Raw genomic sequence first — 27813 nt, 5'->3', positions numbered from 1 at the left:
GCGGCTGTTCCGACCGCCGGAACATCCCGATCCGGTATGTTTATCCGGCTGCAACTATACGGATTACCTCTGCCCCTAGATTGACGATCGTGTATCTACGATTCCACAACACTAACAGACTGAAACGAGTGACAGTATATGCATTGAGATCCTAGACGCCTGCACGAACCTGATCCTCTAATAAGATGAGATCTATAGAGGTATAGAAACGGCGCAGCCCGACGTGTCGTATGCATGGCCTCAAAGGCAAAGAGATAGTCCAAATAGCACCCAAAGTGCCTGCGCCGCCAAGGAGAATCTAAGAGGGCTTGATACAAGCCAGCCAAACCACAAGATATATACAGAGGAGAAACTGAAACAGCCGCAGCCGTGACCAAGCAAGAGTATGGTAGCTATAACATGGGCAAGGAGATTGGGAAAGATTGCGCCGGGAGAGAATCATGGTCCAACAGGGTCGACCGCATCGTTACCACAGCGATGCGATGTTTGGGCTGCCCCGCGCGCGGTTCGCCAGCAAAGCCGGCGCAGGGTGGCTTGGAAGGCTCGACAGTTGTATGTTGCGCAACTGTGAGGAGGACGCCCTTGCAGATGGGTCGACACGGCATCGATGGGAGGGGAGCAGGACGTCTATTGCGGAATACTTCGTCGTGTATGGAAATTAGGTTGGTTCAGAGTCTGCAGTACCTTGCAGCAGGCGTGCACTACTGAACAGCCTTGTAGCCCCCATGCTTCCATTCACTCTGCTTCCAGTTGGACTGGAAGTTGTTCATCTCGTTTCGCTCGGTCGCCCACTTTGCGTCATCAAGGGCGTGCTCGAGACGGCCCTTCTTTCGTTGCCGGATGTAGAAGAAGATGAACAAAGCAAGTAAAATGGCACCGACTCCGGCAGCGCCGGCATAGACACCGGCTTTGGCACCGCCAGGCAGATCGTTCCACTTCTCGGAAAGAGACTTCGGTGGAGGCTTGCTGATTTCCTCTGCTGCTGTTGAATTACCCCTGGAGATGTGTTAGACACGGTAGCGCATGCGCAGTGGGGCAACTTACTTGATGATGTTGATGCTCTCCCACATTCCAGAATCATCGCCATACTCGTATGCTTTTCCGGAGGAAAAGTCCTGCACACGAACATCCTTGACCACCATGGTGTATGGGCCCTTGTCATAGTCCACTGGACCGCCAGCCCATTCGATCGTTCCTTGAGCGTTCTTGGGGTCCCCAGCAGGCCAAATACCAATGCGAACGTTGCAAGGCGTTTGCGGGAAAGTACTTTGGGTGCCGTTTTTCGCTTCGTCGTAGGTCAGAGTTCGCAGGAGCTGGCCATCAACCCACCATTCAATCTTCTCCTGAGTCCAGTAGGTGGTGTAGTTGTGGAACTCGGTGTCGGCGTTTTCGACGTAGAAGAATCCGCCGTTCTCATAGTCGGTAATGCCCTTGCTGTAGTAGTTTGTCTGAATCTGAGTCGTGTTGAACCCGACCCATTCCCAGTCGATTTCGTCCAGATCGTCGGACTGCAGGACGACACTGCTAACAATACCAGGCCCCTTGGCCATCTTGACGTGTGCCTCGACGACACCGAAGAAGATATAGAAGACCGAATGTACCGTGGGGGATTCGAGTTTCCTGTTGATCGTGAATTCGGCGCCTTCATCGGTGTAATCGATGACACCATTGGTTACGTTCCAGATCTTGTCGTTGAGAGTCTTGTTGAAGCCCCAGGTGGCTTCGGTCGACAGGGCAGGGTTCGGGTCGCACTCTTCCTTGGTGGGATTGCAGTGAGTCCATGTCTGGGCGACGACAGGACTGATACAGGCCGCCAACAGGGCCAAATTTTTAATGAGCGACATGGTTAGACAGCGAGCTTGGTTGGAGAGCTCGCGGCGATGGCAGAAATAAATGAGTGAAGTACGGCAGGTGCACACCGGATGCGGTCGGTCTGAGGTCTGATCGAGCCTACCGGATAAGGCAACCAAGGGGGCAGTGGCAGTAGGCCCGGAAGGAGCGACAGTTCGTGGGGAAATGAATGGACGTGCGGACAACGCGCACGAGGATGGAATTGAGAGCCACTCGAGGAGGGCAACTCGGAGGAGATGAGGTTAAAGAGAGGGGGATGGGGATCGAGGAGGGAGAAGAAGAGGGCGAGGCGAGAGACAGGCGGACATGACTAGGGACATTGGCAAAGCTGGGCTTAATTGGACGGGATCAGGTAAATGATTTCATTGAGAGAGCATCTGACCTATCAGGGAGGATAGAACAGCAGTTCTCCTGCTACTCTATCGAAAACAGAGATGATCTGATGGATTGGTTTTGTTTCTGCAGAGCAGTTGAGAACCAAAGGTAAGGTTTCAGGGGGAGAGTGTATGCTTGGCCCTGAACTAGACTGCTTGCAGAAATGCATGGTGGATCAGCGGGGATGGCCAGGGATTAGGGGTCCAATCAAGGTCTGGGGGATTTCTGCAAAAAGCAAGGAGTACTTAATTTTGTTTCTTCCTCTTAATCTTTGCTTGCGGTGTTGTGCTGCCTATGTGTGTAGCATCTGTCTCATCCGTGTCTGCCAGAGTTGCAGTTTGTCCCGAGTCTCGAGTCTCCAATCCTTGCATTGCATTGCTCTCAAAGTGAAACAGCTGTGGGTTACAGCTTCACAGACTTGATGATTGGGCCGATAACAGTTCCACTTGCCAATCCCGCCCATTCTTGGCTCTGACACTCGAAATATTATCCCGACTATCGGTCTTGTTCTTGGCCCTCTCTATATTTATCAACCGCGTGCTGACCTCCTGACAACCCCCTACACTTCCAGCTACGAGGTCATCAGTCAAGAATCATGCTCGCTCGCTCGCACAGCTCCTCGGTGCATTTTGACCAGTGGTAAATTGTGAGCAGATCTCCCTCCTGTTCGATGCAGGCGACGGCGATCCGCGGCCTCCGACCCACCACCAGGAACATGGGGGCGAAACCTCCCAATCGCCCTTACAGGATTGGATAACCTGGGGAAGTAGAACGGCCCTTATCCGTTGCGACAAGCGAATAACATCAATTTGTTTGCCTGTCCAACCGCGATATCTCCCTTGTAGAACTAGACACCTGCGATAGCGGTCGTGTGAGCAGTCATCTCACACTTTTAATTGCTCCTCTGGAACAAAAAAAAAAAAAAAAGCAGAAATATCAAGGCTGCCAGGTACCGACGCCTCGCTCAACGCTGTCTAGCCCGTCCTGTCCTAGTCGTGGTCCACCGTGGAGCTCTTCACTGAGACTCTGTCATCATGAACCTCCACCAAAAGCTGGGCATACAATCGACCACCACCTGCCGAGCGGGCATTCAATTAGCCAAGGTCTTCGACCACTGTTGGGACATCAGAGTTTTTAGGACCCATTGCTGCTCGCCGGCAAAAATGCAAATGCCTTTGTACCCTTGACGCTTGTGGGCTCGGGCTGTTCGCCCCTTTTCTTCCTGCAGTCATCATCTCGATCATCGGAAGGACTCTAACTATAATAGCTTATCCAATGGCAAGCTGCAGTACCAAAAATAAACGGCTGAATTTCGGGAGTTCTATTTCGCACCCACGACGTGCGGTCCGTCAAAGCTATGGCCTTCACATGACCATGGCCTTCGTCTGTTACCAAAGGCAACAAGCTGGCTATGAGGATATTGTCACGAGCTCTGTGACTGGTACTTTTATCTCCTTTAACTAATCTAGCTCTCCATGACATTCTGAGTATTGAATTATCCTTCGGTCTCGCAGCGTGCTTTAGGCACCAGCACATCTATGTCCAGATAGGGTTGCAAACGGGCGTCCATGGATATTAACCCCATCGAACAACACTCTCTTTGCGCTCTCCTGCTAGAACCTTCTCTCCCTGTCTGCTTGTGTATATGAACCTTTACAGTCACATTAGTCAAAACATTCACCATCCATCCTCCACCTCTATCTACCAGCGTAACCTCTTCAGTAACCACCTGCTTCACCCAGCAACTCTACCAGCTTCAGTGACCCTCTTTTCCTCATCACTGGCGTCTATAAAGCCTTCGTTCCCCCCGTCAACTCCTCCATCCTCTCCCTCTCATCTATACTCATGCCCCGTCGCCCCCTCGCTCTCTAGCTATGATCACCGATCCATCCATGCCTGAAACCGTCTGGAAGGTACACTCAACTAGGCTATAAACCGGTGCCACGCCGACCCAATTGCAGCTGTAATGATTCTTCCCTCGTCGTCACTAGCGGATTCATACCCGAGATACCCCGTGGACACGCCATCATGACCCGGAATCCGATACAGGTACATCACCGAAACATCCTCTAACCAACACCACAATGACACCTGACCATACATTGCACCGCAGGTTCAACTATCGGATATTCCGCTGGTATCATTTTTCAAGTTCAGCTGCCTCCATTGCAAAGCACTGGCACTGGACAGTTCAGACCCGTGGCTGAGCAAGAAAATTCCCTCGCGGCTGTCCGAGATCAGGCTATAACAGATATCGATAATGCAGCGATCAATACTGAGTGAGCGGGCCAAAAGCTTTGGCAATCTTTCAAGAGGCGAGATACGACAGGTCATCCGTTCTGCACAGTGTCGAGCCCACGACCATAGGAATGTAATTCCACCCAATTTAAACACACGCAGAAACATACCTACTAAACGAACAACGGGCTGGGATTGTTGTTACGCTATTGAGAAACTTCATTTTCAAACGCACCAGCATTTCAAAGGCCGTCGTAGGCACCTTCAGAGAACGTTTAATGTCTCTCGAAGACCCAAATTCGATTACTCTAACAGGTCCTGACGAAATCCTGGACACAACATCCCCTATTTCTGCCACGAAAGCTATGTTATATGGCCTATGGAAATGCCTGAGAGCTGCAGCATGTCCTGCGTGGGTTCGATGAGGCCAGTATACCTGCTGGGGTGGTGTATGTCAAGGCTCTATATCCAAAAGCCTAACAATCGCAGGGTTTGTTGAATGATGTTGGAAACGCAATCACGGCTCGCGGATAATATTTCAGGTATCGAAGATTACCCCGAATGTTTACATCAAGACACCGGACTTCGTTTCTGTGCCAGAGAAATGGTGTCGGACAACTGTGGCACTGACGACCAGTACAACGATACCTGGGTGGGCGAGATGATGGAAAACATCAACTACGCCTTGGTCACGCTGCTCAAGTGTTTTGCGAGTGGCTCACCTCGACAAAGTCCTCCGCGAGGGCAGGTTGGTGGCTGGGCACGGGCCAGTCGTTCAACGAATTCCTCGACTTCGGAATTGGAGTGCAGCCAATGAGCATTTACTGTAATGAGTGCCAACATTAACCACTCAGGAGCAATCTCCAAGTACAAGCGTTTCTCTCTTTCTATGCACAACTTTCTCACATTTTACCTCCTGGTTAGGGGTTGATGCCGGACCACATAGCTCGCTTGCTTCCCAGGATTGGAAGATACGCTGCATAGACGGCAGCCTTACATAGCTTTCTCGGAGATATCGAGCTGGAGCTGATCAGATCTCACGAAGACGAGAACACCGCTCAGGGAGTGTCGGCCTTAAGTGAGGGCGCGTCTCAAACCCTCAAGAGACCTAATTACAGGCTTACGAGCCCGGGCTCGCATCTTTTTGAACCAACACCAACCCCTGTGTTGTGGAGCCCACAATGAATGGACCATGGCAGAGTGTGGTGCATCTTGGCACACCCATTTCTGTGATTGCACATCCGAGAGTCGCGCCTCGAGGACCTTGTATCTCCACTGGACTCATGAGGGTCGAGAATACTGCGTCTGGTCGAGAGCCTAACAGAAATAGCCAATCTCAAAGATCAGGTCGCCAGCCATGACGAAACGCCCACCGAGCTGCGATCATACACCATGCACGCCCTCTTAATTTGGAAAGCTGTTAGTCATGGGTCGGGGTTCGTACATCATAGCCAGAAGAATACCGTTAATAAACAAAGTACCGTAGCTCACCGAGGCGATAACAATACCAATCTGCTGCGTATGGCTTGAAGCTAATCGAACCTCAAAGCAAGCGTATGATGCACCAGATTCCTGATGAATACACCGGCATAAGTTATCAAAGCCTTCATGCAATCAAGGATCTTGAATGCATAATCTCCCAGAAAACATGCGGCCTTGGGTTTCTTCCAACAACTTGGACACTAAGGCCCGATGGCATTTCCCCAAGCTTTCTTTCTCGCACCTTGATCGAGGGCTATTACTCTCGTATACGCCACGCCACCTAGCTTGAGTGAGCGAAGAAAAAAAGAAATGTGCGCAACGATTTTCTCTCCCCGACATCACGTTGCGCTCATACTTGCCGATTGAAAGTTGGCGGCTCTCCGGCAGAAGTGAGCGGTTGAAAGACATGGATTTGACCCCCCGAAGAGCTTAACGGAAATACCTTGAAGAAGTCCCGGGATGCCTCGCTAGAGAAATGGACCGAAAACCGACGGATTCAATCTGGCTGGTCATGAGGGTTGAACATTCTCCAGCTTCCCAGCTGAAATACTCCTCCTCGTAACTCGCCAACGTGCAATGACTAATGTCCTCACACTTGGAGGTGCACAGTTAATGCTGTCAAGGGTGACAAATTCTGGGTGTGGAGCAGGCTGGGGCTCGTAGGTCATAGTATTGCATTTGCTGCGTGAGAAGGGGGGGGGGGCCTCTGGCTATCAATGGGGCAGTTGCCTCTGCGTCAATTGACACTATATCCTCTGCATCATTCTGCAGATTATGCCTATGCACCTTTCTCGAGAGCAGTTCTATCGTCCTCCTTTGCTTTCCCTTGGTAGATCGCAGAGGCGTCTTCACCATCGGATGCTTTCGCATCGGCACCCAGAGCAATCGAGGCTTTACTCTCTGATCGTGCTTTAAGGCGTTAACTATAGAGCCTACGGAACTGGAAGTCAGTCAGGGAGGCTGTCGTCATAATCCTCGATAGACATGGACTCCATGGCGTCGCCGTGACAATTCACAAGGACAACCGTGTCACAAGGAGGTCGACGAACTGGCAAGGGCATTCTGGATGGCACCAGAGTCAACACAAGACCATGGTGATATGCGTCACTCCTCTGGAGCAGACACGCAGCAGAATCCTGAGCAGCAAGTTCTTGGAGAGTCAATGATCAAACCTAAAGGTTACGTTGTCGAAGACGAAGACGTCATTCCCAGTCTTATACGTGCAATGAACGCTTTCTGAAGGGCTTGAACAGGTAGAACTGGCTAAGACACGCCTTTAAACTGGAATACGCGAAAGACAGGACTTTGAGAGGACAGGTCTTCTCCGATGGCATAATTAGAAGGCTGCAAACACGAAGTTGCGGGTGGAGGGAGCAGTAGACGACCTCGAACGATCTTGGAAAGAGCACAGCGATTGATCTATGAAACTACGCCCACCAGTTCCTACAGGCTGCTTCGATTGAGGAGTTTCAAGATCTCAATCTTCTTGTCGAAGCTCGCTCTTCAGGAGTGTTTCATTTCAGGCTATACCCACCCGCGGCCCCCGGGGACGGAGCGCGGGCCACGGACCGGGACGGTGGACGATGCTTTTTTTTCCGAATCGTTTCAGATGGGCATAATATCGCGCATGGCCTGGGCTTTGAGGGGCTGTAGTTGTTGATGCAGTTGGGATTTCTATTTCAGTCTCGGTGGGTGGTTTGGCTAGCCCTAACTCTAGAAGAGTAGATAGCAATGGTAAAGGTGAACATCAACGACAGTCAGATTCAGTCGTAGGATCTCTATGTTCATGAAAAACAGTCCAGCTGATCCATCTCGTAGCAAAATCACGATGCACCCCAAGCTCCTCTCTCCCTCCCTCCATCAATTTACACGGACAAAAACACTTGTTAGAACTTCAAATTCTCATCCATTGACCTCAAACTAAACCTCCTACCCCCCGACGTATCCGGCATTTCAAACACCCGCCTAAACTCCATCTCCTTGTCAACATCCTCCTCTCCATTTCCACTTCCATCTCGGAGTACAGTATCTACCCCACATTCAGCATCCGCCTTAAACCCCAGACACCCCGTCTTCGCGCGAGAACAAATACCTATAGAAGGGTACATCGCCGGGTCCTGGAAGTGCCGCTGGTGGTAGCCTCTTGATCTGTAGCCGTTGCAGCGGGCGCAGCGGAGGTGCAGCTGGGGTGTTATCTCTGGCCGGTGCGGGTGGGAGAGGGTGCGGTGGAGGTGAGAGCTTGGTCGTACGTGCGAGGTGGTGCTCGTGCTGAAGGCAGATGTGTTGGAGGTGCTGCGCGTGCGGGTTGTGGTGGCGCTGGCGCTGGCGCTGGTGCTGGTGCTGGGTGCTGAGCTTTGAAGGGACCAGGCGCGGGTTCGTGTGTGGGGTGTGCTGGTGCTGTTGGTGGAGTGGCGGAAGAGGGCGTCTTGGTCCAGGTCGGGGTGGATGTTGATGTTGATTGTTGTTGTGTGGTCGAGGGAGCGGGAGGCTCTATTAGAGAGAATGAATTAGTATAGATCTTGGTGGTGCAGAAGATAAGATGGAATACCTGTGCTTCGCCCAGAGCCATGTACCTGACATCCAGTGCATTTTGTACGTAGAGAACGGGAATTGCAATGTCCGTCAAGGCGATAGATAGAGAAAGTAGATGTGTCCAGCACACTGTAGCCCTTTTGATCTTATAAAGAAAGAAAATGACCAAAGTCTTCATTACCTACACTCTGAAGAAGGATACCCCGCGGTTTATATACTCCCATCCGGCCTGAAGCAGGCCCTGCCTCCGGAGTACAGAAACGCGATGTCCTCATGGCGGGGTATCCAGCCTGAATACACTAAGCCACCTCTCAAACAACCTCACTCGCACTTTGTTTCCAAGCAAGTGGGGTCCTAAGTAAGAAAGATGGTCGGAACGCAGTCACTGCAATTGGGACGCCATGTCCGGCCGAGTGAAACTGAATACGTATTTACCAACAGGATGGCTCGTTAAAAGTCGCACAACTGAGGTCATAGTAGCATGCGTGCAAAGCAGCAAGATCTATTTTAACCGTCCTGACATGCGTATCCAATCCGAGTACAGTACGACCTCGAGATCCATATGGCAAGGCACAACCTTGGCTGTTTTGAATCATAAACCAGCCAATCAGACTTCCTTCAGTGAGGGATTATGATGTTTTGCAGCCAGTGGAGCTATAGGAGCGTCAATAAGATCGAATTGGTTACAAGATCCAACCACTAGCGGCACTACGGTTATGCATGCAGCTTGGGTTCAGCACGGCTAGCACCTGCATTAGAATCCCACTGCCATGGATCATGGAAGCAATCGAAGATCCAACGAACAAACCTACCGTCATAACGGTATCTCTGAAGTTTTCCTACTGGTTGAGTTGACTTTTAGAGAGCAAAACCTGCAAAGGACACCCTCCGCTCCACACCAACCCGAGACAGATTACCAACAGAACATCAAGCCCTCCTACACATTGATGTAACCTCAAATCTGTCTCTAGCACAGTAGCAAGAATCTAATATCGCAGTACTCACAGCGGGGATGCTAACCCCTCCTCCCACCTACCTCTTCAGTGCTAGCCGCCACACCACCAAAAACCACCACCACCACCACCACCACCACCACCACCACCACCACCACAACAACACCAAGATCGCCGCTACCCGATAAGCTCTGCGTCTCGATCTCCCGCCGTTTCCAAGATCGTCACAGACACTGCAACGGTCGCCCGGTGAGGTGCACATCCTTACCCGATTGCTTGGTGAAGCTTAGCTCCCGGCCTCGTGAGGCGGCCGGTGTTTCAGCTTCCCTGCTGCAGCCGGTGACGGCCTATCCCGACCTAATTGCGACCCGCAGTCATCCTGATTTCCCTGCAGGTGGGCCGGCTTTGAATGGATCGCCTGCGCGTATCCGATTGGGAGCCCCGCGGGTCTAGAAGTGTAATGGAAACTCGCTGCTGCGGACAGGTTCCGATACCTAGTTTGGGAGTGAGAGGGACGAAAGTACTGTACGGGTTATTGAGGAAGTACTGTCCCGGTCTCTGGGCCGAGATTGGCCCAAGTCGGGGATTTGGTCCGTGGTCGAGACTGGAGTGGTAGTTGGGATGGTAGTCAGCCCTGGAGGCGGGCGTGAAGTCATTCTCTGGCTCGTGCCAATCATCTGTGCTGGAGGATCAGCCTCACTGTTCTGTGCGTACCTAACCGGCCCGAGAGCCTACGGTGACTCGTTATTGCTGTGCGTATTGTATGTTATTTCGCTAGTTAGGGCTGCTACGTGTGAGGCCTGGTGCTAGGGCAGTAGACACCACCGGCCCTAAGTATTAGGAGTATCTGGAGATAGCGTCAAGCCTCGCGTCAGTGTCTCACTTGAGCTTTTGATTTCCGCCGTGTCATTGAGCGTGTGTAGATTCTTCACGTCATTATGAAATCGGAGCATGAGTGCCACTGTGCCGTTGAGAGAAGTACAATGGGCAGTCCGTGATGACTGCTCGTGCCATTCTGTACCTGGCTATTTTTGCTAACCTGTTTCTGCATATGTTCTGTCTTCTAGCTAAGCTAATGTACAGAGTGAGCTGCGCTCTTTTGTAGTTGTTGTAAACCTCATAATACAAAGAACCACATCCGTGGCTTAAGGATGGACAGCCCTATGTAACTCCAACAAAGAGAAGAGGCTCACAAGCCACTGTATCAGGTCATTGTTATTGTACTTTGTTTCTCATTGTGACTCTAACTAAGGGTCTATGTGCACATGCTCTCTTCTGTTTCGAGGCTTTCAACGCAATCCCCTGAGGCTGCCCCTCCGTCTGAAAGATAAAGGCGAGCCCTTATCCTCTCCATAACTGACAAAGACTATCCATCTCAAACACGGTTGAGTATCAGTATCAGTATCAGGCTCAACAAACATAGAGATCACAAAGGAACTGCTACGCATAGCCCACTTGAAAACATGTAGCCACCAACCACCACCATGATATATAACATCAACCTCCAATCTCTCCCTCTCCCACTCCCTCTACACCTATATCCTATACCACTTCATACTCAAAAACAAAACACCACTACAACCTACTCAACAAAACCAACAAAATGACATACCACCCCATCAAATACGAATCCGCCGACCTCGCCGAGTCCTTCACAACCCTCACCCAGCAAATCCACAGCACCTCAAACCGCAACATCCCCATCGTGAAAGCCGCCCTCGCCAAGATCAACTCCGTGCACAGCAAATTCTTCGACGTGTGGTGCGCCCACTACAACGCCGACGGGCAGAACCCTCACCAGCCAACCCTCTACGAGCGGCTGCGGGAGGTGCAGCACGGGCTACTAATCAATGCTGTGACCGAGAAAATCGAGGAGCTAAAGGAGATGCTGGCGAATGGTATGTAATGTCTATTCTCACAGGAAGGGGTTATCAGGATGTCCGTCCTGTCTTGTCCTGTCCTGTCCTGTCGATATATACTGGATGAGGCTAACTGATTCCATCTTAGTGAAAACCGCCGGAATCTTCAAGGAAACCGGGCTTAAGAAGTTCATTCACCCGATGCCGCGAGTTCAGGCTGCCGGCACGGAGAAGGAGGTCCGGGCGCTGATGCAGTTCATGGATGAGTTTGGGGCGTGGAGTGCTCGTGTTTTGGATCCGGTGCTTGGGGCTCAGAAGGGCTGGTTGAGGGAGTTTGCGGTGGTGGATGCTGAGTTGGCGCTCAGGGAGGCGGCGATCAAGGCTGGGAAGGACTGATCTTGTTTTTTTTTTTTTATTGCTATGATATGATATGATAGTGTCTGTTGGGTTCTGCTCGCATGTCTGTTTTGTCTGGAGATATGCATGTTGCTATGCTATGTGTAATCCACTACCTCCCACCCACCCTCAACACCCTCGCAACCCAGCCCTCACTCGTAAACACCCTAATTCGCTTCCCAAAGACCCAGAACACACCTACTAAGAGATTATTCCCCGCCACCACCGCCGCAAAAACCCCCGCAATCACGACCGCATACCCCCTCCCGCCCACCCAATCCAGCAGGTAACTCCCCATGCCAAAACTGACCGCCTGCTTCCCCAGATTCATCGCAATGAGCATCTCGCTCGTCTCGGCGAAGTAGCTGTCGACCGCGTACGCCAGCGTGAATGTGAAGAAGAAGTACGCGCTGAACTGCACCATCGCCACGCCCGCGAAATATCCCGTCCAGTGTAGGCTGTTGTGTGCTGTGAGGCCGTAGACAATTAGTCCGGCGGGTGCGGTGAGGACCGCGGGGAGGAGGGCGGGGAGGCGCATCTCGGCTTCGCGGATGTGGTTGTTTTTCTTGGTCAGGTAGGCGGCGAGGAGGTCGGAGGTGGGCGTGAAAGGGAGGGCGAAGGTGAAGCCGAGGATTGTGGCGAGGGAGATCAGGCCCGTGGAGGTTGCGGGCCAGGAGTAGGGGGGCGAGGTGATGAGGAGGGGGAAGGTGTAGTTGAATGTTAGGGCGCCGAGGCCGATGTAGATTCCTGAGATATCAGCAGGTGGTCAAGGTTGATGGTAGGGAGGGAGGTACCGAAACTGGTGATGACCCAGAGAACAGCAGGGACAAGAAAGTAGGTGAATGAGCGGATCATGGTCATGAAGAATTCGGCGTCGTGATCGATGGATGTCCAGGGTTTGAGCGTTTCGAGGAAGGATTTTCGGGGTGGTGGAGGGACTGTGAGGGCTTCTTCGATTTGGGAGTCGGTTTGTTTCTCCTCTGGAAGAGATTGAGAGGCAGAGGAAGCGGTTGTAGGATCCGGCCGGTGATATCTTGACTCTTCAACGAGAAAGAAAGCGGCTACGAGTAGTGCTCCTGAGAAGGCTGCCACGACGTAGAAGAACAGGCGCCATGAGTATCCGCCGGCGAGCATATAGCCTGCATACAGAGGGCCCGTGGCACCGAGACAGAGGCAGACTGCTTCGTCAGTTCTTGTCGGCAGTACAGACGCGGGGTAGATACCAGTATAATACCCAATTCTCTTTCCACGCTCATGCAGGTAGAAAATATCATTCACCAACTGCACAGGTAGAGACTCACACACCCCACTGCCGAAGCCATGGAATACACGGGCGATCATCAGGCCGGAGAATGAGGTTGCTCGTGAGGCGCCGATCAGGCCAGCTACAAACTACACAATTAGCTTACCGGATGGTCGAAGTAGATGGGGCAGTACCATAGCCATGGAGAACAGCGTGACGAACCGCCTCCCGAATTTGAGATACATTGGGACGAGAATCAGTGAGCCTGCAGGATTAGCGTGAGCAAGCGTGCAGCCGTGAGGACATACCAAAGCCAAATGCCAGGTTTGGGTAAGAAATCAAGCCCGAGGCATCGGCTTGCGAGATGCCAAACTCCTGGCTATAGATATCGATATAGACCGAGGGACCGACGAGGGCACAGTTTCCTAGAAAGGAGTAGAGTGATACGATGGCAAGAATAGAGTTCTTTTTCCATCTTGGCCACTGGTTTAGCAACTTAGTTCGAGTCAAGCTTAGCCAAGGGAGGGTGTAGAAAGTACCAAAAGAGGATAATTGGGGTCGTTGGATGGGACCGGGTATAGGGCCTGACCATAGCTGGAGGTTGTTGCTTCGCCTTCAGTTGCAGAGAGGTCGACTGTTCCTGGAAGGTCGCCTTCTCGGGGGGAGGAGGGAGCCATTTGATGTGGAATGGAGGTGTAGAGATGGCCGTAGGGGGCATTTTATATACATTTCAGGAGCCTGCGGGGCTGTTTTGTGGAATAGTAAGTAAACTGATCTATCATGAAATCTGGGGTCGAATGTGGAGGCGGGACTTGCGGGGAAGTTAGGTAAAGAGTCATAAGTGTCTATCTCTACCTGAGTACATCCTCAGCCCCACAAAGAGCGTGCTCAGTATATGTTGTGTACTGTTGGTTTACTCCTTTGAGCAAGGAATACTGAGGGTACCTCCTGCCTCAACCCTACTCCTGCATAGCTGTCTCGCTCAGAAAGTGCCCTCGTCTACGGAGTACGTACCCAAGTCTCATCTTGATTAGTCTCAACTCAACCAAGAGCGATCATCGTTCCTTCCTTTCTCGGTGTTCCACAATCAGATCCAGGAGGAAGGAGCGCTGTTGTTGCCATGAGGCAGTAGTATAGATGCTGGTTGTAACTGATCAATCTGTGTCTCACTCTCGACAGGAAATTGCCCAGTGGATCATTGCTCGTATCTTTGCGGCTCTAGCCTCTGGGTCATCCAAGCTTTGCTGGCTATGTGGGGGAGCTGAAGGTGCAAAGGGGGTCTTGTTCCTTGCGTCTTCTTTGGCTTGATCAGATCAACAATGCATTGTGATAGAACAACTGGCCGACCTCAAGTCCAACCAATAATGCATCACAGGGTTGCATTGCAAGAGCCTCTTGAACCAAGCATCTGTCAGTGTCCATCGTTGGAACCGTGGAGCAACACCGTTGACTCTTCTTTCTCTGACAGCTTGATTTCTCAACAAAAAGGGGCCAAATGCCGACAGGGTGGTGGAGTAGACAATCTCCCTTGTTGTCAGCTTGACGAACAGGCCAATCAGAGGGCAATTCCAACAGAGCTAAGACGGGGCTAAATCCCTCGTGGGGGCTATCTTGCCCTAAGAGAGAATAGTCGGGACGGTCTTGCGGTCTGATTCGAGGCGCAGTGGGCGGTTCCTTCAGCCTTCAGATGAAACAGGTCCTTCAGGTTCAGCCTCTCTGGAGTCTCTGCCAGTCTGTCTGCCCATATTTCGGCCCCCATCCGCGTCTCCTCTTCACTCCCTCCTTCATTTTCCCTCCTTCCCACTCCCTCCACAGTAACGATCACCAGCAAAATGGCCAAGTGCTACGATCGCAACGGTAACGAGGACGACGCCTACTATCCGTGCTCGCAGGACGGGAATCCCGCCCAATGCTGCGGTGATGGCGAGCGCTGTGCGAGCAACGGGCTCTGCATTCGCACCGAGGACAGCGGCCGATCGACTTACTGGCAAAACACCTGCTCGGTTGACGACTGGTACGAGGGCGGCGTCGAAACATGTCCGACCCAATGCATGAACATCAACTGTATGTCTTGATCGGTTCAAGAGTAAAGATAACCAAACTAATGACTCAGTCGCTGGAAACGGCGTGACGGCGTGTGGTGACGGAACATACTGCTGCACTGGCTACGGCGGCTGCGACTGCAACAACTCGACCCAAACCTTCTCGCTGGGCGCTGTTCGTATCGTTGGCACCGCTACCTCCCTCCTCCCAACCTCCACCTCCACCTCTACCACATCTACCTCCACTACAACTTCCACAAACACAAACACCTCAACCCCGACCCCGACCCCGTCGACCCCCTCCGACGACTCCGACTCCAGCGACAGCAATCTCAGCGTCGGTCTAGGCGTTGGTCTTGGTGTCGGCATCCCCCTCGTTGTCGGCGCCATCGTCGGCTTCTGGTTCCTGCGCCGGCGCCGGGCCCGAGCCGCCGCCAACACCGGTGGCGTTCCCCCCGTCGTCACCGTCCCTAACGTTGGCCCCGGCGGCGGTGCGCCCCCAGTCGCCCAATACTCCACCCCGCAATACCCCGAGGGCCAGTACCCAGCCGCTCAATACCCAGGCCAGGGACCCGAAGCCTTTGCCCCGACGATACACGACAAGAAGAACCAGCAGTTTGTGCCGGTGCATCCACAGGAGCTGCCTGCTGAGGGGCCGCGGTTGCAGGAGCTCTCATGAGCAGGGGAGTGGAATGAACACGAGCATGGATTAAGCATGGGTGCATTGCGGGCTGTATATAATATTCTCATTTGTAATGTCTTTTAATTTATACCATTTCTTATGTCGGACGTTAATGGATTTTTATCAAATATGATGCATCTTATAGAACGAACTGATACCATTGATACAAACTACTTCATCTGCTCAAGCAGATTCCTACACCCTGAATCAATCCGATCAAAGACATCCAACCCGCCGACCATCCCCAGCTCCGCATTCAAAACCCCATAACTCCAGCCCTTCAACCCTATACCACAAACCCATACAACTCCCCCGCACAAGCCTCCAGATCACTCGGTCTCCCCTGCACAGCAGCAACATGCACTCCCTCCACCCCCTCAATCAACGTCACCATCGTCGCCCGCACACACTCCACAACCTCCCCATCCCTCTTCCCTTTCTCCTTCTCACTTCCACTTCCACTTCCACACCCCAGTCGATCCTCCACTCGACTCCCGCCTCGTTGAACACCGACATCGTAGTGCTGGCTCCACGTGTTGAAAAGCAGTCTGGTCGTTTTGACTAGGAGCTTCGCGCGCTCGTGGGTTTTATCCTCGCTGGCCTCGAGGATGTCGAGGAAATCGTTGAGGCGGAAGTAGGCGAGGGTGCTGAGGGCGTCGGTGTCGGGGGTGAGGCGGGTGTACCAGGGGGTCATTTTGGATTCGGGGTTGGGCATTTTGGGATATGGATCCGAGGCTATAGAGGGATGAGATGAGGATGAGCTGGGTTGGGTTGGGTTGGGTTGGGCTTGTGCTGGGGCATAGAAAGAGGGTATGGTTTTATTTATACTACAAATCCATGATCTTGATGTTGATGGTTGTGGAAGAGGAGAGCTGGGCTTTGTTTGGTATGGGTATCATACGAAAGAGATTTGAGACGGGGTCATTGTTCTCTCGTAAGTTGGATGTTGAAACAGGAGAGGAGTGTTCAGCAGGCTTTGTTGAAGAGATGATATGGTTTCAGAATACATTGTAGCGGGCCTTTCAAGGGTAATTCATTTGGTCTCGAGGTTTGTTCAGAAGGATACATTGCAACAGGTTTCTCTGATCGACTTTATACGTTAGTTCTCCAAGAGAATATTGCTTCGCCTTGTTCTTGGGAGACTACGTCGAAGCCAGGACAAACGACAAACGACAAACCTGCCGCGTAGTGTCTCCTCCAGCAGGGTGTACTTTCTTTCATCTTCGCAGAAGCTTTACAAGTGCATGGAATATGGAAAGACCACAGGGAGAAAGACCGAAATCCATATTATGAGTGTAGACACACAGATCCTGATTGCTTCCCATTTAGTATTACCAGCAACAGAGCTGGAGGTTCTCACTAGCCCTAAGATTAGGCTCAATGCAGACCCGACACCATGCTGGCAATTCAAGCTTAGTAGCGATCGAGAGCAGCGTATCCGTATAAGATATATTAGAATCAAAATACCAGTCTAATGAAAGCCAACGTCTCCTGACACCCCTCCTCCGACCGGTCAAACTCCGCCAACCCACCCCTGCTCACACCCAGGTAGAAATAGAAGAAGTCCTCGCTCCACAGCCGTAGCTCAAAGATGAACTCACGGATCCTCCTTATACACTTCTCCAGCTCCCTACCTCGTGAGAATACACCCCGCACACCAACTAACCCCGCTGCAGCCACCTGCGCTATAGATCATTAGCCCTACCCAGTATCTAGAATAAATGGGGAAAGAAAGAACACACCTCGTTCCAAAAGCCACACCAACGTAAGAAGTCTCTCCCTAATCATGTCATAAACCCCCTCATCATACTCCAGCCGCTGCTCAAGCGACATCTCAAAGAGCCGATGCTGGATATTGTACGTCTCAACCCAGTGGTCAAATTTCAGCAGCTCAAAGGACGCTCGTTTGCACGCGAGACTGAGATAGAGTCTCTTGTGTCTGCCCTCGGCTTTCGCAAGGAGAGCGAGTATGCCGCATCTGGTCTGCATTTCGGGTGATTGTAGACGTGCCGATCTGCAGACCAGAGGGCTTACGGGGGCATTCCTCCAGAGCTTCGAGGCGAATGTGTACCGGTTCGAGGGGTATTTGTACTTATACATTTTTGTTCGGTGGGTGAGTTCTACTATGAGACGGGGTGTCTTTGTGCTCTGCTGTATGAATGGGGATTTGTCTTGGATAGTCAAAGGGTTTGAGGTGTGCTATTTGTTCTGACTATGTATTGAGAGGCTCTTGTCTTTCATTTCTAAGAGACTGTAGAGATAGCATAGCATGGTCAGTCGTTATACCTCTCGAGAAATGAATGCCGCTGGTGATTTTATGGTCTATTAACAATTTGCTGTAGTTCTCCAAGGGATTATCTTGTCATCTTGACTGGCATAGCGCCTCCTGATATCAAGTAAGAATCATAGCCCGAAACATCCACCACGGGCAAAAGAAATCCAGCTCAGCTCCACAACATCTTCCACACCCTAAAACACTTCACTCATCACTGCCATGACCCAACAGACCCATCGACTGAGCCAACTCATTCTCCTCGCTCCCTCGACTCCAACCCAAGCACCTCATCCAACACCTCACAACTCCACCCCTCCAACTGCCAAACCACCTCCTCCACCTCCCTCACATACTCTCTCATAACCCGATAATTCAACCTCCAACCAGGAACCACATCCCCAGTAACTCCTCTCTCAGGCTCAACCCCAAATCTCTGCGCTGCAAATCCCAGCATCAGTAAGAACAGACTCAAAATAAGAAAGAAACAAGACAAAACAAGAAGAGAACCAAGTACCTTTCTCCACCCCCGCAATAACACCCAGCACCCGCCTCCTCACATCAGCTAGCACATCACCCCGATCACAGCCACCGCTGCTTAACCGCTCTTCCAGAGCTACTCCATTCCGATCCGTGTACCGGTCATCCCAGGCAAAGAGTCTCTGATTGAGACTGTCGAGTCTTTCTATGAGTTGTTCGGCGTAGGATATACTCTTGTTGTTCTGGGCTGTGCTGGAGATGTCATCGAGTATGTCGATGAGGTCGGCGAGGCGGATCTGCGCGAGGCGGATTAGTTCGAGGCTTGCGCGGTCGTGGAACCAGGGTGTTTGGGTCATTTTGATTGATTGGGTTGGGTAGTAGCGGAGGAGATAGTTAGTGACTAGAATGGGGTTTCCTGGCGATCTGAAAGTCGACGTCGAAGTTGGAGTCGAGGGGAGTTGGCGATGATGGTTATTGCCAAAGAAGGTGGCATGGTAGCATAATCATACCTGGATTAAATACTCTGGTTGTTTCTTTTGTTGCTGTTGTCTCGGCCGATTCTTTGGGATCTGGGTCGTTGGCTTTGTATGTAGAGGCAGGGGGTGGTGTCTTTGATGGTTGATTCGTTTCAGTGACAGTTTTGGGGAAGAGAAAGGCTGTGAGATCAGCAAGCTGCTTCATTGTCTTACGGGTCAATCAAGGCAATGAAGTGGATTCATCAGATGAGACTACAGAAGAACTTGCTGTCTGGTCTTTTGGCGTCTTGTAGGGCACACATTGTCTTTCCTATTGAGCCTCCATTAGAGCTGTATATCTGTACTGGAAAGCTCGCGCTCTGCCCAGGTGCTAAGTGAAAACAAAATAGGAAAGCCAGCCTGGCTGCTAGCTAGCTAACAGAAGGTGACCGATCCTTATGGCTCAGGGCTTTCCGAGCCACGTGATGAATGGAAGCCGCAGACTTTCATAATCCTCTAGCTCTACTCTGCAAACTCTAGATAATTTGAGAATAAGAAATTGACCATGTATTGATGCTAGAATACAGTTCCTACTAGCCATCGCGTTTACTGACATGACCACCGAACAACCTCAACAAAAGCACTTTCCACCTAGACCAATACCAAAACCCATAACCATCCATTCCAGATCATAACCAAGACCCAAACCCAACGACCGACCGGCAGTGTTGTACATGTCGTATCCATATCCAAACCCATAACTTGACATTCACACTCCACTCCTCACTTAAGCCTTGAAAGGAAGGGCAGTGGGGGTGGCTGTAGGAGTAGCCGTGGGAGTGGGGAACCCGCTGGCACCAGGAGCACCCTCACCAGGCTCAGGGAAGCCAGTCGGGAAAGGCGAGCCGCCAGTGGGAACGGGGAAGGGAGAGTCGGAGCCCTCGTGTCCGCCGCCAAAGTGAGGGAACAGGTCGCTGAGGTCAGGCAGACCAGTGGGGAAGAGATCACCTAGATCGGGGAAACCCGACGGGAAGAGATCGCCGAGACCACCGCCACTGCCGCCGCCGAGCTGGCGCTTGGATTCGGTGATGGTGGAGGTAGGGCTGGGAGCAGGGGTTTCGGTAGAGTCGCCGCTAGGGAACGGGAACGGGAAGCTCGGCAGGCCGGGGAAGCCGGAGTCACCACCCTCGCCACTGCCAGGGAATCCTGGAAGAGTAAGGGGCCCTGAGGGGGTGGGAGAGTCGCTGCCCTCGTCGCCGCCAAGGCCGGGGAAGAGGTCGCCGAGATCAGGCAAACCTGACGGGAAGAGATCGCTTAGTCCGCCGCCAAGCTGCCGCTTCTTCTCAGTAGGCGAGGGGCCCTCAGAGTCTCCAGGAAAACCAGGGAAACCTCCACCTGGTAAGTGAGGAGGAAACCCGGGGAAGCCGGGAAAGCCACCGGTTGGCTCAGGCTGGCCAGTTGGAGTTGGCAGGTCGGTGGGAGCAGCAGTAGGCGTGGCAGTAGGCGTGGCAGTAGGAAGGCCAGTAGGCAGGTCAGTTGGTGCAGGGAACGAAGGACCCTCGCCTTCCTCACCTCCGCCGGGGAATGGGAGCCCAGGGAACTGAGGAGCAGGCAGAGCAAGGGCACAGCCCAACATGCCGAGCGAAGCGACGCCGTAGTACTTCATTGTGAAAGTTTGAAAGTCTGAAAGAATGATAGAGTGGTAGGAAAGACAGACAACGGTGAGACCAAGAATGCCAGATTCGGTCAGTGAGTGAATGGAGTGATGAACAACACCAGACTGGAGGAGATGTGAGCTGCCTTTATAGCCTTGCTCCGTCGGATGTAGATCCAGGAGGTGCGAATTGCAACAGGGAACTAGCGCAAGGCACGGAAGAGGGCCAAGATTTGGCATAGCTTGTTACCCACTTCCCATAGAATAAGCACTTAAGGTTGGATGCTGGCTCGACTTCTGAAACCATGAATTAGCTCGAGCTGGGGCGAGCCGTCTCGACTGCCTCGAATCCCGCCAACCCTGGAGCGAGTGGCGTGCTCTGCGAACTGGCTCTTATTCGGCAGTCCGAGCTGAATTGGAGAGTGCCGAGAATTCGCATACTGTGCCTATCGAGTCACGATGCCATGTGGGCGTACAGCCTGGTTGTGTCGTAAATCGCTCAGCGAGTGAGGTGCCGTCGCAGGATGCGTCCGTGATGCCGTTACCTCGCCCGACTATCATCCGCGGTACAAGCTGCATTCTAAACCATTATAGGGTCCAATGAGGTAGATCACCATTCTCACAGCCCGCCCATCAGGTTGATTGATTAGATCGGAAGACCCGCACCCAGGGCTGACGTACGCGGATGCTTTTGCCGCTAGACATGCAGTTATGGAGCCGACGTCTAACGTTCCATACTGAGAAACCAAAATTTTCGACAGCCCAGACAAGCTCAGTAGCAATATCGATGCAATTCTACAAGGAACAATCGTGCGGCCATGGTTGTTCGAGCATAGGGCAAGAATCCTGCCGTGTCCCTGTGGGGAAGGATCTTCACGGCATGACGAATCCAACGCTAAAGTGCTTGACCTGCGACTTGAAACGCTCCCTGCCACGTTTAATTCGACATGCCGTCCAGGGCACGATCGTCGTTTTTCAGCACGAGGGGGCCGAAACAAGCTAATTCGTTCCTGCGATTGAACTTCAGACGCTGGACGTCGTGAACCCTGGCCGTAAAATATTACCATCTTCATCATTTTCAGCTAACAAGGCGAATCAATCGAGGAACGTCGGTGCACCAAGTCTGGTACGACGGGTTGCCTATTCCGGCGTACCAAATTTGATCAACACCACTGCTTAGGCCCCCAAATGACGAGTGGTAGCGAGGTCGATCGTCCAGCCTTCAGGAACACCGCCGTCGGTGTAGATCGTAGACTCGAAACTCGGGACTGTATTGCATTTGGAGAGTGCTTTTCAAACGTCCGATGATGACGCCGGTTAAATCGTGGCTCGGATGCGCCAAAGAACATACAGATTAGCTCTAGAAAATTCGGCGAAGCTCCAACCACGTCCTAAATTTGGTCGGCTGGGGCAAGGTCAATTCAGCCAAAATCGCAGATATTGAGTGAGATCTCGGCGAGGTCACCACATAAAGGAAAGATCGCTCAGAGTCGCGATAGACGACAGAAACTTCGTCACGAACTTCCATGCCAGACATCAAGGTTGGAGGTCCACAGACGTCACCGGACGATCTCTTCCTGTACTAAGCGATGCAGGCCTCGCGATGGCTGGTCATTTTGAGAGTCTAGACTTTGGAGCTGGAGTACGGAGGGTGTGTCGAGTCTCGGACCGATTCCAGAGCCATATGCGCAGGATATACTCCAGAGTCGGAGTGATGCTGCAACCTGAAGACAGGGAGCCCGCATGCCGTCGGTCTATAGATCGTATGATGCGGTTCCTCAGAGATCTCGTCCCTTGCAATCGTGTCACCTCGGTATCAAGCTTTCGACTACCGACAGTCGGTGACTCGGTACTAAAGCCAACCCCACCCCCGGTATCAGATTCACAGACCTGTACTCCGTATATGATGCCATCAATGGGCCATATCCAGGAGTTTTCTCTAGATTGGGCGTCGAACTGTTCCAGAAATCTGAAGCAACTACAGTCACAGAGCTCCATGACGTTCCGAAAGTGCATTCCGGTGCTCAAACTGAATGCGCGGAAAGAGTGAGACCGGCTAGGCATAGCCAGCCGCGTAAACACTTCCCAGGACATAAAAGGATGGGAGCCGCGAAGGACGACGGCAAACATCCTGAAACTCCATCCTGCGGTAGGATTCTTCTCGTCAGTCACATTGAGAGGGATACATCGCTTCGAGTTAGGAATTAAAGTCAATATGAATCAGATGGATCAGCCCAGATGAATCCATCTACTCCGGAGTAGCAAGAGGGCCTTGACTAAAGTGATGGGTTTGGAGAGGAGTTTGTCAATTTGGGGATGGAAGCATGAGCATGCACAATTCCAGCATTAAAGGCTGACACAGCTATGAATCCACTTCTTATCGGCCGATAAGATATATTACCGTCACGTAAGGCCGTTTCAACACTCGGTCTATACTAGTAGTAGTACCACGACATCTTGCTTCCCATGTCTTCGACCTCTAAAATCCTGCAGAGCTCTCAGTACTCCAGCTCACAGAGTCTAAGACTACCTTTTACCCATAGTCTTGGTTTTTCTAACTCTACAAGCACCATCTCCCTTAAAGCCGCCAAAAATACACCGAAATGATGCGATATCCCCGTTTTATGCCAACATCCCCGCTAGCGGTCATTTATACTATATTCTAACCAATCAAACCTCTCCAATATCCTCTCGGCACAAAAAAGTCGAGATAAGGCGTCCGGTCCGGGGTTGATCGCAAGGTGGCATGCTATAAATCCTCTCTCCTGCTGACTGCCCGGGTATTGCCTTGGCGTCACTCTAGGATTAAAGGACTGGGACCCCGGAACAATTGCGCGACTCTGTAGAGAAACCGCGACAGGAGATTGAGGCTGTAGATTCATCCATTTCCTCCCCGCAATCATGCCCCCGAAAAAGCGCGTCGCAGTCATCGGTACCGGCCCCTCAGGCGCAATTGCAGTCGATGCGCTGGTGCAGGAGCGCGCATTCGATGTCATCCGTGTCTTTGAGAGACAGGAGAGGGCGGGTGGGAACTGGTCTGTTTTCTCTTGTTTCTCGTCCTTTTCTCCTCTTCCGCCCCCCGCTTTTTCTGCAATGCGATGCGGGGTTGATTTTGGTGTTGATTTTGATATCAAGAAAACACCACACCAATTCAGAAACGAGTCTGACAAACCTACTATAGGGTCTCTCGTCCGAATGAACGTCCCGAACCATTAGATATCGACGCCCTCTCATCCCGAACAGCCGATACCCCCATCCCGCTCCCCCCGACCCTCCCAGCACAAACACCAGCGCTGGAAACCCACCGCTACACAGACAGCCACATCTACCCGAACCTACACACAAACGTCGATGCCTCCGTGATGGAATACTCGGTCGAGAAAATCTCCTCGATCAAGTCAGACTGGTCGATTGGGTTACACGGGCCCGACACACCATTCCGGCACCACGAGGTCATAAGCGGGTATATCGAGGGTTTGTTAGACCGGAATGGGTACGGCGACTTGGTGGAGTTCAATACGACGGTTGAGCGGGCCGTGAAGGATGCTGAGCGTGACGAGTGGGTTTTGACGCTGAGGCGGGCTGGCCAGGACGGGGAAGGGGATTACTGGTGGACCGAGACATTCGACGCGCTTGTCGTAGCATCAGGGCACTACCACGTCCCCTACGTTCCTCCAATCCCCGGACTGAAGGAGTTTGCAGAGCGGTATCCAGGTGCGGTAGAGCACGCGAAGCAGTATCGCGGGCCGGGGAAGTATGAGGGCAAGGTTAGTCTTCCGAACCATTCCCCATACCTCAATACCTACAAATCACTAACATCCATGTGCACCCACAGAGAGTAATCACCATCGGCGCCTCCGTCTCCGCCGCCGACACAGCCGTCAGTCTCGCAACCACTACCTCCTCACCCCCGAAATACCCCATCTACGCCGTCGTCCGCGGCAAATACAACATCTACTTCGGCGACGAAGCCTTCGAGCACCCGCTCATCGAACGCCGCCCACCAATCTCGCGTATTGACAGCGCAAACGGGACCCGAACAGTCCACTTCGAAGACGGATCCTCCGTCTCTGACGTCGATCATCTAATCTTCGGAACAGGGTTCACATGGACACTGCCATTCCTACAAAACATCGAGATCAGGAATAACAGGGTCCCTGGGTTATATCTGCATGTATTCCACGAGAGCGACGACTCGTTAGTGTTTCTAGGCGCAGTATGTTCCTCCTCGCCCCCAACATCCCCAATCTATCCCTTGGGTCCACTAACAATAGAAACCAACCAGGTCGGCGCCGGCCTAACATTCAAACTCTTCGAATGGCAAGCCGTCGCCGCCGCGCGCGTCCTAGCCGGAAAGTCCACCCTCCCCCCGCTCTCAACTCGCCAAAAGTGGGAATCTGATCGCATTGCCGCGCGCGGCGACGCAGCCGGGTTCCTGATGGTGAATCCCGACTTTGAGGAGTATTTCGAGCAATTGCATGCGCTTGCGGGCGAGCCAGGGGAGGGTGAGCCCGGGCGCAGACTGCCGAGGTTTGAGAGTGTTTGGGCGGAGGACTTTGCGAGGGGGCATGAGAGGAGGATTCAGATGTGGAGGAGGGGGAATGAGGAGGCTAGAAGGAGCTTGGAGAATGGGGTGATAAATGGGGCTTAGGTGTTTAGGCCTTAGGGTCTAGCGGGTGAGGGGCACTTTTGTATATAGTATCTTGTTCTAGAAATTATATATATAGAGAGAGAGTTTATCATAGTCGTCTATGGGTGTCTATGTCTATCGTGTATATATCGTGTATACCGTTACCATTAATGCGTCGTTGAGATAGGCGGGATTGGATCGCCGTTGGTCCTGTCTATACAGTAAAGAAGAATATCAAGCCTATAAGAATCAGATGAGGTCAGCTAGCTGATCAAGTCTCTCCACAACGGCATAGACAGCACGTACCCAGCAACGCAAGTATCTGGAGAGAAACCGCCGGCCGGAGACTCAAACCGCTGCTTTCTGGCGCCCTATTTGTAGGGTTAGCATAACACCATCATACATACTCTTAAAAGCATACCTCGGAACAGGCCATCCATCCACATAATCAAGGTAATTCCAACCCAGCCGTGCATCCTAAATCTGTGAGTAACAGCTCAGTAGAGTAGAAATAGGTACGAACCTTATGCGCAAACCCAATGCTCGTGTTCACTATAGCCCGTCAGTACCAGATCCCAGATATAATGTGGAAACTCACAATAGTGATAATAAAGCACATCCGGTTCGTCGCCAGAGCCCTCTAGAACACCCGGTCCGCCCGGCGCATACACCTCCTGGTGGTTCGAGCCGTAAACCACCGATCCACCCCCCTGGCGTAGATCCGTGCCATTGCGATCCAAGAACGGGCCCGTGACGTTCTTCGATCGTCCGATGCGGATACTATATCTATATGCCGTCAGCATATACTTATACAAATGCAACCACCTTGTAAAGGTAGCTCAGCTAGTTGGTACATACTCCTCCCCCTCCTCCGGAAACCCCATGGTACTAAACTGGCAGCACTGCCCGTAGCTAAACCACGAGTAATACCACGGAGCGCGATAGCTCATATAAGACCCCTCATTCAGGCGCCTCTCCGCATTCACATCCGGGAGATCAACCAGATGCGTGGCCCCGGGGTGTCTCGGGTTCTCCACAGTGAGGTTGTCGTTCAGCGGGATCTGGAAAATGCCATGCCAGTAACTCCCGTAAAGCAGATACGGCTGGCCGCTCTTTGGATCCTCGAAGAAGGCTGGGTCGATCGCGTTGGAGACATTGTACGGGTAGATATTTGCTAGACTGCCGTTTCCGGAATTGATTACGGCGCCGTGGTCTGTCCATGTGCCTGGTTCGATTGACTCCGAGGACGCGAGGCCGATTGAGCTATCTCGCGTCCCGCTCGCGCTGACGGAGTAGAAGCAGTAGAATTTGTCGTTCCAGCGGGTGACCATCGGCGCCCATGGGCGCTGGCGGACCTCTTTCTGGATGATGGAGGTTTCGTTGAGGACTGTGCCGACGCGATCCCATGGTCCGGTGAGTTTCTCGGCGCTGAAGAAGGGGATGTTGACGCCGCCGCGGAAGAGGTAGTATTTGTTGTTGTGGTGCAGGATGTTGGGGTCGTGGGTGGTGACGTTGGCTTGGTTGGCGAGAGGGTATTCCTCTGTGTTGGAGAAGATGGAGGTGTCGGAGGTGTCGATCGGGGTTGCTGCTGTCAGGTATAGCCAGAGGACTAGTCCGACCAGGCTGAGGCGCACCATTGGTGCGGTTGTCTATCTGGGATTGTATGAAGGACGATCTGGGGTCGCTTCATCCGACGGAGAGGTCGGGAGCATATAAAAGTGAGCAACGGGGTTCGTCATTCGTCATAGCCTGCGATCTAGGTCTTGAGATGGTCAATAATCGATCGGTTGTGGTCTGGAGCTGGTAGAGTGCAGATCTTGGGCGATCCTGCTAACCGGGCAGAAGATAGACTGTGCGAATCAGGGACAACACACGGTGTAAACAATAATAATAATAAGCAAGATGAGAGCATGACGCAGTGCCAGTATCTTGACAGAGCTGCAAGGTGGAGAATCAGCGAGAGACTGCTTGATGTTGATAGCTCTGCCGATCGGGATGTGGATGACACACTGCTCACATCATACTCCATCTCTCCACCCATGGTTGCTTATGCCAATAAACTTGATAAGCTCTTTTCAGAGTTAATGGTTCATGAACCTGATCTTGCTTACCATGGATTTATTAGTGTTTACAGGGGAAAATGTGGAAAGCTTATCATTCCACCGCAGTCTTGGTCAAATATATACTTCTGCCCAAATCCCGAAGCCCTAATTGCTTTGGTATACTCAAGCCACCACCACCACAAAACAATAAGAAATAACCAAACAACCAACTCCCCAGCCACCACCCCCGCAACAACAATTCCCACCCCAGAGATCTCCATGTTTCAGAAGTAGTGGTCGAAGTTAGCGTTGGGAGGTCGGACGGGATAATTGAGGTTGTTGCTGTTGTTGATGTGGAGGCTTGCGAGCCGCAAGAGAGAGTCTTGTTGCGAATTGAGGGAGCAGACGTTTTAGTACCAACAAAAGGGTCTATTGTACTAGGTAATGCCATGCATGATAAGCGCTAGGGCTGACTGGTGAACAACTCTATTTACACTGTTCGCAGTTCTATCAAAGTTATGTTGTAAATCAGCATTTTCGATCAATATGAATCTTGATTATTATTTGTATTAACAGCTCCTCCCACCATCACGCACACATATATATTCGACCCCTCCTCTATAACTA

General features: G+C 52.1%; 11 protein-coding genes across 11 annotated transcripts; 3 read left to right on the top strand and 8 right to left on the bottom strand.

Moving 5' to 3' along the window:
* Nucleotides 1-128: 128 nt before the first annotated feature.
* On the bottom strand, nucleotides 129-2287 carry BJY04DRAFT_193323 (glycoside hydrolase family 16 protein). The gene is made up of 2 exons (XM_073711896.1): nucleotides 1045-2287; nucleotides 129-996 (listed from the first exon to the last, which is right to left on the bottom strand). The coding sequence occupies exons 1-2, from the start codon at nucleotides 1842-1844 to the stop codon at nucleotides 702-704; spliced, it is 1095 nt and encodes a 364-aa protein (XP_073569468.1). The 5' UTR covers nucleotides 1845-2287; the 3' UTR covers nucleotides 129-701.
* A 5545-nt stretch (nucleotides 2288-7832) lies between these two features.
* On the bottom strand, nucleotides 7833-8535 carry BJY04DRAFT_219992 (uncharacterized protein; the record flags this gene model as incomplete). The annotated part of the gene is made up of 2 exons (XM_073716745.1): nucleotides 7833-8436; nucleotides 8495-8535. The coding sequence occupies 2 exons, from the start codon at nucleotides 8533-8535 to the stop codon at nucleotides 7833-7835; spliced, it is 645 nt and encodes a 214-aa protein (XP_073569467.1).
* Nucleotides 8536-11034: 2499 nt separating this feature from the next.
* On the top strand, nucleotides 11035-11686 carry BJY04DRAFT_219991 (uncharacterized protein; the record flags this gene model as incomplete). The annotated part of the gene is made up of 2 exons (XM_073716744.1): nucleotides 11035-11329; nucleotides 11439-11686. 2 exons carry the CDS (start codon nucleotides 11035-11037, stop codon nucleotides 11684-11686), a joined length of 543 nt encoding a protein of 180 aa, XP_073569466.1.
* Nucleotides 11687-11798: 112 nt separating this feature from the next.
* On the bottom strand, nucleotides 11799-13606 carry BJY04DRAFT_228986 (major facilitator superfamily domain-containing protein; the record flags this gene model as incomplete). Its single annotated transcript, XM_073718958.1, has 6 exons — nucleotides 11799-12433; nucleotides 12481-12864; nucleotides 12910-13078; nucleotides 13124-13194; nucleotides 13238-13412; nucleotides 13469-13606. 6 exons carry the CDS (start codon nucleotides 13604-13606, stop codon nucleotides 11799-11801), a joined length of 1572 nt encoding a protein of 523 aa, XP_073569465.1.
* A 1034-nt stretch (nucleotides 13607-14640) lies between these two features.
* On the top strand, nucleotides 14641-15804 carry BJY04DRAFT_193319 (uncharacterized protein). Its single transcript, XM_073711895.1, has 2 exons — nucleotides 14641-14993; nucleotides 15043-15804. The coding sequence occupies exons 1-2, from the start codon at nucleotides 14762-14764 to the stop codon at nucleotides 15648-15650; spliced, it is 840 nt and encodes a 279-aa protein (XP_073569464.1). The 5' UTR covers nucleotides 14641-14761; the 3' UTR covers nucleotides 15651-15804.
* A 1307-nt stretch (nucleotides 15805-17111) lies between these two features.
* Nucleotides 17112-17753, bottom strand: BJY04DRAFT_219987 (uncharacterized protein; the record flags this gene model as incomplete). The annotated part of the gene is made up of 2 exons (XM_073716743.1): nucleotides 17112-17338; nucleotides 17396-17753. The coding sequence occupies 2 exons, from the start codon at nucleotides 17751-17753 to the stop codon at nucleotides 17112-17114; spliced, it is 585 nt and encodes a 194-aa protein (XP_073569463.1).
* A 425-nt stretch (nucleotides 17754-18178) lies between these two features.
* BJY04DRAFT_219986 (uncharacterized protein) lies at nucleotides 18179-18761 on the bottom strand (the record flags this gene model as incomplete). Its single annotated transcript, XM_073716742.1, has 2 exons — nucleotides 18179-18366; nucleotides 18443-18761. 2 exons carry the CDS (start codon nucleotides 18759-18761, stop codon nucleotides 18179-18181), a joined length of 507 nt encoding a protein of 168 aa, XP_073569462.1.
* An 840-nt stretch (nucleotides 18762-19601) lies between these two features.
* On the bottom strand, nucleotides 19602-20912 carry BJY04DRAFT_91923 (extracellular proline-rich protein). The gene has a single exon (XM_073721297.1). The coding sequence runs from the start codon at nucleotides 20752-20754 to the stop codon at nucleotides 19648-19650; it is 1107 nt and encodes a 368-aa protein (XP_073569461.1). The 5' UTR covers nucleotides 20755-20912; the 3' UTR covers nucleotides 19602-19647.
* On the bottom strand, nucleotides 20913-21853 carry BJY04DRAFT_91922 (uncharacterized protein). The gene has a single exon (XM_073721296.1). The coding sequence runs from the start codon at nucleotides 21588-21590 to the stop codon at nucleotides 21072-21074; it is 519 nt and encodes a 172-aa protein (XP_073569460.1). The 5' UTR covers nucleotides 21591-21853; the 3' UTR covers nucleotides 20913-21071.
* Nucleotides 21854-23281: 1428 nt separating this feature from the next.
* On the top strand, nucleotides 23282-25205 carry BJY04DRAFT_193314 (uncharacterized protein). Its single transcript, XM_073711894.1, has 4 exons — nucleotides 23282-23549; nucleotides 23696-24281; nucleotides 24350-24730; nucleotides 24800-25205. The coding sequence occupies exons 1-4, from the start codon at nucleotides 23416-23418 to the stop codon at nucleotides 25163-25165; spliced, it is 1467 nt and encodes a 488-aa protein (XP_073569459.1). The 5' UTR covers nucleotides 23282-23415; the 3' UTR covers nucleotides 25166-25205.
* A 153-nt stretch (nucleotides 25206-25358) lies between these two features.
* Nucleotides 25359-26781, bottom strand: BJY04DRAFT_219983 (endo 1,5-alpha-arabinase; the record flags this gene model as incomplete). The annotated part of the gene is made up of 6 exons (XM_073716741.1): nucleotides 25359-25384; nucleotides 25451-25515; nucleotides 25566-25621; nucleotides 25668-25696; nucleotides 25743-25930; nucleotides 26003-26781. 6 exons carry the CDS (start codon nucleotides 26779-26781, stop codon nucleotides 25359-25361), a joined length of 1143 nt encoding a protein of 380 aa, XP_073569458.1.
* Nucleotides 26782-27813: the final 1032 nt, after the last annotated feature.

The sequence above is a fragment of the Aspergillus karnatakaensis genome (genome assembly GCF_047715665.1).
Source record: "Aspergillus karnatakaensis strain CBS 102800 unplaced genomic scaffold BJY04scaffold_36, whole genome shotgun sequence".
NCBI lineage: Eukaryota > Fungi > Ascomycota > Eurotiomycetes > Eurotiales > Aspergillaceae > Aspergillus > Aspergillus karnatakaensis.
The sequence above is the reverse complement of the archived record's forward strand: the minus strand, read 5'-3'. Positions and strand labels throughout refer to the sequence as shown.

Excerpts from the sequence above, each read along its gene's own strand:
- BJY04DRAFT_193323 (XM_073711896.1), bottom strand. The coding sequence starts at position 1,844 with ATGTCGCTCATTAAAAATTTGGCCCTGTTGGCGGCCTGTATCAGTCCT. Across the intron at positions 997-1,044 it reads GAGAGCATCAACATCATCAA|GGGTAATTCAACAGCAGCAG; the intron begins GTAAGTTGCCCC and ends ACACATCTCCAG.
- BJY04DRAFT_193319 (XM_073711895.1), top strand. The coding sequence starts at position 14,762 with ATGGCCAAGTGCTACGATCGCAACGGTAACGAGGACGACGCCTACTAT. Across the intron at positions 14,994-15,042 it reads CCAATGCATGAACATCAACT|TCGCTGGAAACGGCGTGACG; the intron begins GTATGTCTTGAT and ends CTAATGACTCAG.
- BJY04DRAFT_91923 (XM_073721297.1), bottom strand. The coding sequence starts at position 20,754 with ATGCCAAATCTTGGCCCTCTTCCGTGCCTTGCGCTAGTTCCCTGTTGC.
- BJY04DRAFT_91922 (XM_073721296.1), bottom strand. The coding sequence starts at position 21,590 with ATGATGAAGATGGTAATATTTTACGGCCAGGGTTCACGACGTCCAGCG.
- BJY04DRAFT_193314 (XM_073711894.1), top strand. The coding sequence starts at position 23,416 with ATGCCCCCGAAAAAGCGCGTCGCAGTCATCGGTACCGGCCCCTCAGGC. Across the intron at positions 24,282-24,349 it reads CGGGGAAGTATGAGGGCAAG|AGAGTAATCACCATCGGCGC; the intron begins GTTAGTCTTCCG and ends GTGCACCCACAG. Across the intron at positions 24,731-24,799 it reads CGTTAGTGTTTCTAGGCGCA|GTCGGCGCCGGCCTAACATT; the intron begins GTATGTTCCTCC and ends GAAACCAACCAG.